This window comes from Nilaparvata lugens, unplaced genomic scaffold, assembly GCF_014356525.2.
Source record: "Nilaparvata lugens isolate BPH unplaced genomic scaffold, ASM1435652v1 scaffold8292, whole genome shotgun sequence".
NCBI classification, from domain to species: Eukaryota; Metazoa; Arthropoda; class Insecta; order Hemiptera; family Delphacidae; genus Nilaparvata; species Nilaparvata lugens.
Window position 1 is genome coordinate 1 of NW_024094039.1, and position 9,219 is coordinate 9,219.

At 36.5% G+C, this 9,219-nt stretch overlaps 1 protein-coding gene across 1 annotated transcript; it reads left to right on the forward strand.

The window, feature by feature from the left end:
• Positions 1-1,474: 1,474 nt before the first annotated feature.
• On the forward strand, positions 1,475-8,724 carry LOC120349112 (structural maintenance of chromosomes protein 1A-like; the record flags this gene model as incomplete). The annotated part of the gene is made up of 4 exons (XM_039419072.1): positions 1,475-1,683; positions 3,766-4,191; positions 4,674-4,866; positions 8,593-8,724. Coding segments are annotated over 4 exons (960 nt in total), but the record flags the coding sequence as incomplete, so codon positions are not given.
• Between the last annotated feature and the right edge of the window lie 495 nt (positions 8,725-9,219).

The following is a 9,219-nucleotide window of genomic DNA, read 5'->3' on the forward strand; positions in this document are numbered from 1 at the left end:
CTTAGACCAGTTATAAAATAGACACGCTGGGTAGTTTAGCCTCTGAAGCCAACATCCATTGCCATATCGCCATCGTGACGTCAGCATCGGATAGAAACAACTTCAGATTGTTTCTATTTCAGACGAAAGTAAATTATTATTCATGAAAATGGTAAACTCCCGCTGAAATAGACACAATCTGCTTTGAAAACAATGTAAACAAACTGTACAGAAAAGTTTTCTATACGATGATGACGTCACGATTTGGTGATATGGCAGTAGATGTTGGCTTCATCGACTTTCAGTAGAACTATACAATAGGGCGTGTCTATTCTATAACTGGTCTAAGTGCGTAAAGGACGTAGCTCCCAAAAACTCCTTGTGTATCTTTTCGGATGCAACACGTTGCTTTTGAGAAGATACAAAAGCATCTGTTGCTTATGGAAAGATAAATGTTCGATGTTTTGAAGGAGTAGTGTTGTAGTCTACTGGCTCTCCGCCGATAGGCAAAGCTACAGGACCCGGACTACAGTTCTAAATAAACTCAGAGAGAAAAGATAGCATTATAAGATGTCCCATGGTATAGGGCGTTTATGTTCCAAATTTCACGTTAACACAAGCCGATAGTCCTAGTAGTTATTTTTCGTGAAGCTATGTGACGCTGGTAGTCTCATACTGTGCCGTTCTTACACTCTTACACTCCCAACAAAACACTAATAATAGTCAGTAGTCAAATCAAATGTTCCTTGCATTTTGAAAAACACCTCATTTCAGCTTCAATCATCATCACCAACTACACATTTAAGGTTGTGCAAAGGCTAAAAATGAACTTCCTACTGGTGATATTTTTCAAAGTTTTTCGATTTGTATACTATCAAGCTATCAAAAGATATCTTGAAAAGATAGTTTTCTTAGGAAAACATTTTTTCCGATCATTAGTTTTTGAGATATGAGCGCATAAAAGTTTCAATTTTTGGGACAGAACATTTTTAATTCGGCAAGAGATAAATCATGAGATTTAGAGGATAAATTCTTCATGGTATTGTTGATGAATAAAACAAAATTCTTTGAAAACAGCAATTTTTGGAAAGTTATTCAATTCACCAAAAATAACTAAACTAAAAGTTATTTTTAGTAAATTGAATATTTTTTCAAAAATCGATATTTTCAGAAAAATTTTGTTTTATTCAATCAACAATACCATGAAGAATTTATCCTCTAAATCTCATTGATTTATCTCTTGCCGAATTTAAAATGTGTCCCAACAAATTGAACTTTATGCGCTCATATCTCAAAAAGTAATGATCGAAAAAATGTTTTCCTGAGAAAACTTTTCCATTCTGATAGCTTGATAGTATACTAATCGAAAATAATCACCAGTAGGAAAGTTTATTTTTAGCCTTTGCACAGCCTTGATTTCGCACAATGTTAAGGATTTCAAATAAATGATAGAATAAGGGTAAGGATTTGAAATGAATGATTGTGTTGGTGTCAGGTGAACGAGTACAACCGACTGAAGGTGGAGGCGCAGAAACAGTCGGCCAGGTTCCTGCAGGAGTTGGACTCGATCAACCGCGAGCAGAAGGCCGAGCAGGACAATTTACCGAGGCCCGCATCGGTCCGACCTGGCCAACACCATCAAGCAGAAGAGCACGAGAAGGCTGAGGCCGCCAAGCGAGTCGACAAGCTCAACGAGCATATCAGGTATTTTCAACGAATCGGGAGGCAAAGCGCTTACTACCGGTTTTTATCAGCTTATTGAAGATCCAAATCCTAGAAGGTTTGTAACGGCAAAGAATAACACAGAATGGAAAGTAGCCTATCAATCCAAACAATGCATTTTACATGTCTCGAGACTTGAGTGCATCAAGACCACGTCACGTGACTGCGTCATCTTGTAGAAATTAAAATTACTACTATCCTACAGATGAAAATAATTGGAAGTTGCATTTGTTCCAATCTAATTAACGAATAACTATTATTAAACGAAAATCCCAATTAAATGCTGTAATTCACCCCCAAGACTTCTGCTACTTCAAATATTGACAACAGGGTAACAGCTAGATGGAAATTCGATGAGCGCTAACTCTACATACATTATTTGTCAGCCGGAATTGAACCCAGTAATTGCCAGATTATCAGTTTTTGAAATACAGAGATTGTCAGTTTGGTGTAAGGTAAGCATACCTGACGGCAATTAGAAAGTACTGGTTCGATTCCCGGGCTGACAGATAATTTTTGTATAGTGCGCTAATCGAATTTCTATCTAGCTGTTTAGCCAGTTGTCAATATTTCCAGTAGCAGAAGTCTAGCCTGTTGTCAATATTTGCAGTAGCAGAAGTCTTCGAGTGAATTACAGCATTTAATTGGGATTTTCGTTTAATAATAGTTATCCGTTAATTAGCATTTGAACAAATGCAACTTCCAATTTATTTCCATCTGTAGATGGCTGGCCGCTTTGGTTTTGTATAAAATGAGCACTGCTATCCAGAGATTGTTGGTTGGTGTAAGGGTAAGCATTCCTGACCGACAATTAGGAGGTACTGGGTTCGATTTCCGGGCTGACAAATAATTTTTGTATAGTAGTACTCATCGAATTTCCATCTAGCTGTTACCCTGTTGTCAATATTTGCAGTAACAGAAGTCTTCAGGGTGAATTACAGCATTAATTGGATTTTCATTTAATAATAGTTACTGCTATCGGGGTCTTTTGAACGGGTCGCGGCAGTGATCGAGACTGATTGACCCGGATCAGTAAAGTGATCCAAATTCTACTATTACTATGCTTAACTTTCTTTCAAGAGGCGTTTTTTGCGTCAGGATATTAGCCGACTTTCCATTCTGTATTGTATTCTGTGGTAACGGCTTCGTCAATATTAAGAAGCTTAACATGTCTGTAATTACGTGGAGTTTCATTAATAAAAAATGTTGTTTTCCATGACGAAACACTACTTTATAACAATAATTGTCAGGTATGTTCAACGGGGTGAGATGCTATAGTGAAGTCCACGTTATAATGGCAGTGTTTGATTACCATGGTATTGCTATCCTTGTCTCAACATAGCGAATAGCGCTATCTCTTTCTCGCTTTTCTCAGTTGCCAGATCGTCTTTTAACAAAGTAGAATTAATAATTAACTAATAAAATATTTAATCTCAATTATGAAAATTCATTATGAAAATTATTGAAAATATCTCTTCTTAATAAAATATGATTGATTATTTCAAACGAGAATGGACAGTAATATCACATCAATAAACCTGTATCAGCTACAGTCTATAGAAGGCCATTATAGCGTGGACCTCATCATAGGATCAATCAATTTATTAGCGACTTAATAGCTGTTTCCTGATCACAGAGATAAGATTCAGTTCCTGAATCAGTTACCACAGACGACGACCAGCATTGTTTACATCCATATTGTCCAAATTCAAGTTTCTAAAACAGCTTATCTAGAAAACTTTTCATTATTTGTGTTTATCATCCAATATAAAACATTTATAATATCACATATCACCATTTGAAAGTATAAAAAATTATAAACTCAACCTCCCGCATTAAAAAATAATTTAGCATAATATTTAAGGTTGTTTAGACAAATATTGAAATCTACCCAATCTGAGTTCCTCACCCTGTCGACGACGGCATTTACGCACAAACGAAAAAAGCTTTAACCTTGAGTGCTAAACTTGAGGCACTAAACTTGAGGTACTTAACTGAGGCACTAATCATAGAGTACTAGTACTAACTAAACTTGAGTCCTAAACCTGTCATCATGTTTTACAGAACAAGCGAACGAGCACTGGAAGAGCAGAAGGCCCTTCACCACGAGCTGCAGTCCTATGTGGGCTCCTCAAAGGAGCGCATCAAGGAACTCAACACCGAACTGGAAACTGTGCAACAGCAACTGGGTGACGCCAAAGTCGACAAACACGAGGACTCGCGTCGCAAGAAGAAGCAGGAAATCGTGGAGAACTTCAAGCGATTGCACCCGGGCGTCTACGATCGCCTCATCAACATGTGTCAGCCGATTCACAAACGGTTCAACGTGGCCATCACCAAAGTGCTCGGCAAGTACATGGAGGCAATCGTGGTCGACACTGAGAAGACGGCACGCATGTGCATCAATTATCTCAAGGAGCATATGCTGGATCCGGAGACCTTCCTGCCGTTGGATTATATTCAGACCAAGCCGCTGAAGGAGCGCTTGAGGTGAGAAGATGAAAAATTTAAAGAAAAAATAATTCAAAAAAATTACCTCAATTTTACAATAATTACTTTTTACAATGCAAAGTTTTTCACAATATACCTCACTATAAGGGTGTTTACGAACTGCCTACCAATACTGTAGGGCATTGTTCCTGTAACAAACATATCTGAATATCATATTTAAATTTGTCCGGAAGTCTTCAGTTACTCACAGCGGCCATTTTCCTTTTTTTAACTATTTTTTTTCTAAATGATGGTTAAACATACGAAATTGAAACTTTGCACAATCATTCATTGGCTTACGTTGGGTTACCAGGCTGGGCCAGCGACTGGGCCAACATGAAAGGTTTGATGAGTACGGATTGTTGATGATGATGATACTATAAATTATTGATGTTATGATGATATACTGTAAATATGCAGTCACAATTGAAATTAATCTTTTATCTTGTGTATGAGTAGCTCAAATCCATGGCATTTTGCAGAAACATAAAGGAGCCGAAGAACGTGAAACTACTGTACGACGTGCTGAACTACTCCCCGCCCGAGATCAAGCGAGTCATTCTGTTCGCCACCAACAACGCACTGGTCTGCGACACGCCCGAGGACGCCATGAAAGTCGCTTACGAAATGGACGGCCAGAACAGATACGATGTGAGTAGGTTTCAAGAACTGATAGTAAGTATCCATCATCATCTTTTATTTTCATTTTTTTTGTAAATGATGTACATATTTTATTTTTATTTATTTATTGTGAAATGCATAAAGGCTGATTCACACGGTGCCAGTCACTGGATGCCAACGACTGGTACTGTGTAAACGGCTCAAGCCAGTTTCTTGAGAAGCCAGCAAGTCATGCACGCGCCAGCAGCTGGCAGTTCCAGCAGAACAAATATTTTTGTTTTACTGGCGCGCCAGCTTCATGTCAGCCTCATCACAGCTTTATACTCTTGCGGGTCATTAGCATGAAGCTCTCTTAAGGTGCGTACAGATATACGCGCCGCGAACATGCAATTCACTTTTAATCAGCTGACTATATCTGTATTTCTACAGAAACGGTAAGATACAGATATAAAAATCTGGCATCAGCTGCTTAAAAGGAATTGCTCATGTTCGCGGCGCGTAAATCTGTACGCACCTTTATAATTGTCTCTGATGCCCCAAAGTCTTGTTTTCCATCCACTCTCCTATCCACGTTTCTCGTTCTTTCCACTGTAACTCGTGGGTACATATTTCTAAAAGTTCTTCATACAAAACCATAGATATTCCGCACACACACTTTTGAACGGCAACTCTGTGTGGCGTTTCTGCGTTTCTGCCAAAAACCAAGATCTGCACTACTTTCACATAAACCGCGCTCGCTGTGGAACTACACCAACACATCTGACTTGTTCCAGTAGCTGGCAACGTGTAAACAGGGTACCGCTTGAAGCTTCTCCCCAATGGCAATTTAAAAAAAACTAATTTCCGAATGGTCCCGGTCCCCATTAATTCGGATAATTGGTTATATCGGATAATTGGCATTAATTTGGAGTTCTACTGTATTCATGTACAAACACTTATTAGTTATTTTTTTATTCACCTATAAATGTGTTCAATAATTTATGCTTACTCTGTATTATTAGAGATGAATTATGAACCACCGTTAACCTGACAGTGCTACTGCAGTAGAATACATAGACCTATCGTAACTCTATTTACTATTGAAGTCTTGAATTTATTCATCATTTCTTACTGCAATGTATACATTGTTTCGGCTAGTAATATTTTCAAGTATAATACGCAAATCAAATCTAAAAAACTTACTCGTCATTTTCAGAAACGTTTTGATATACAGAGTGACACAGAAAAACGGGAACTTTTTAAAAACACCATAAAACATTAGTGGGAAGGGCAGAAATGATTTTATTCAAACTAATGTTAAGTTCAAAGACTTCCCATTTAAGAATTATTAATAACATCTATCACTTTTTGACAATTACTTCTTTAAGATTGCTTCCTCCTGAACGAATACACTCATTGCAATCTGTGTTGACGGAAGCCATCTTGAAGAAGTAATTGTCAAAAAGTGATAGATGTTCTTAATAATTCTTAAAAATGGCAATTCTTGAACATTAAATTAGTTTGAATAAATCATTTTGCTCTTTCCCACTAATTTTTTATGGCGTTTAAAGTTCCCGGTTTCTGTGTCACTCTGTATATCAAACATATTATAATTATCTTGCTAATAGCTAATGTATTGTTTTGAACTGATGTTTCTACAAGATTATTGTACTGTGATGGACGTCTTTGGTGTAAACGTTTATTTTTATCTCTGATAAAGTGTTAAATTTATAATTTTGACCATAATTTGTATATTATGATGAGAATTATCAATTATTGAGGCTTGAGAGTTGAAAAATCGTGTTCAGCGACCGAAAATACATAAGATAGCGTTCCTGAAATACATAATTTGAATGCATAGACTAGTAGGAGCGATGCGATAGACAGGCCATTACGCGCATTAATCATGGGGGAGGACCGCGCCGCAGCGTAACAGTGCTACTTATCCCCCTCCCACCGCCGCATCTATGATCGTAACCCCCAAACTATATATATCATTGGATTCAGAAAGAAACGGCCTACAACGTTTATTGGGAGCCTTTTCCTCTAAGTCGGCTAATGACTTGAATATTCGAGAAATAACAAAAAGTCCATAATAAAAAAATACATTTTTCGAGATATTTTATTTTTTTACGGAAAAACTATGCGGTTTATCGCAAAAATGTACAGGACCACATTGAAAGCCAGTTATGTGTACATAATTTGAGAAAAAATTAAAAGCTGTACTATGAATAGTAACTGCAGGACAGGCGATTTTATAAGCGCGCGTTTTTTACAACTTACCCCCCTCCCCCCTAAGCTGTCGACCACCCTGGGACGTGACGACATCGAGTTTCATATACACTAAAGACCCCCTAACAATAATCCGAAGTCAAATTCTCTGCCTCTCTCATGTATGCTCAATGTAAGCCAGCGCCTGGACTAAATGGAATCATGACCATTTTTGGAACAGTTAGGTTTATAACACTCCACAACTATATATTATTCTATAAACAATGTTCAACAAGTAGTCTTATAAATAAATGAATAGTCATAATTATGTTTATTACCGTTTTTTCAAGTCGTTTTTTGAGTACTTCAGTCTTTGATCCAAGCCTCGAATTTGAGAATCGATAGTATTCAGTTCAGATTCCTTGCGCGACTTTTTAACCAACTCTCTCAATTCTTCATTCAAGTCATCCTGCAAGTCAGAATAAACCATGTAGAAAACTAAAAATGACAATAACTTTCATACAAACAATACATCCTCAAAATCAAAGTATTAATAAACCTAAATGTACTTAATATAAACCAATAATGTCAAACAGAAAACATTTATACTATTTATAATAAAGGAAAGAACTGGCTCATACACGTACGGGATGGGAAAATTATGTTTGACGCATCATCACGTCTGAACTACTGGACTGATTAACTTGAAATTTTGCATATACAGAGTGATTCATAATTATGGTAAAATAATTTAATACGTGATAGTAGTGGTAAAAATAAGAAAAAAGTTCCTATAAACATATATCCATAAACGCTTCATTAGCGAGCTATACAGGGTGAAAGATTTCGCCCGGTATTCGGTTCCTCTGGTGAAATACACCGATGCTGAATTGTTTGGAGACTAGTTTTGAAAAACTTATGCTGGATTCATATGGAAAAATATCTGAAAAATTGAATAAAACTAGTCTGGAAGCTGTAGTGTGAGTAGTTTTGAGAAAAAAGTTGAAATATGCAAAAAATCTAAGTAGAAAAAAACAGACTTACTTAGATTTTTTGCATATTTCAACTTTTTTCTCAAAAACTACTCACACTACAGCTTCCAGACTAGTTTATTCAATTTTTCAGATATTTTTCCATATGAATCCAGCATAAGTTTTTCAAAAACTAGTCTCCAAACAATTCAGCATCGGTGTATTTCACCAGAGGAACTGAATTCCGGGCGAAATCTTTCACCCTGTATAGCTCGCTAATGAAGCGTTTATGGATATATGTTTATAGGAACTTTTTTCTTATTTTTACCACTACTATCACGTATTAAATTATTTTACCATAATTATGAATCACTCTGTATATGCAAAATTTCAAGTTAATCAGTCCAGTAGTTCAGACGTGATGATGCGTCAAACATAATTTCTCCTATCCCGTACGTGTATAAGCCAGTTCTTTCCTTTATTATAAATAGTATAAATGTTTTCTGTTTGACATTATTGGCTTATATTAAGTACAATTAGGTTTATTAATACTTTGATTATGAGTGTATTGTTTGTATGAAAATTTTTAGTTTTCTACATGGTTTATTCTGACTTGCAGGATGACTTGAATGAAGAATTGAGAGAGTTGGTTAAAAAGTCGCGCAAGGAATCTGAACTGAATACTATCGATTCTCAAATTCGAGGCTTGGATCAAAGACTGAAGTACTCGAAAAATGACTTGGAAAAAACGGTAATAATCATAATTATGACTATTCATTTATTTATAAGACTACTTGTTGATAACATTGTTTATAGAATAATATATAGTTGTGGAGTGTTATAAACCTAACTGTTCCAAAAATGACCATGATTCCATTTAGTCCAGGCGCTGGCTTACATTGAGCATACATGAGAGAGGCAGAGAATTTGACTTCGGATTATTGTTAGGGGGTCTTTAGTGTATATGAAACTCGATGTCGTCACGTCCCAGGGTGGTCGACAGCTTAGGGGGGAGGGGGGTAAGTTGTAAAAAACGCGCGCTTATAAAATCGCCTGTCCTGCAGTTACTATTCATAGTACAGCTTTTAATTTTTTCTCAAAATTATGTACACATAACTGGCTTTCAATGTGGTCCTGTACATTTTTGCGATAAACCGCATAGTTTTTCCGTAAAAAAATAAAATATCTCGAAAAATGTATTTTTTTATTATGGACTTTTTGTTATTTCTCGAATATTCAAGTCATT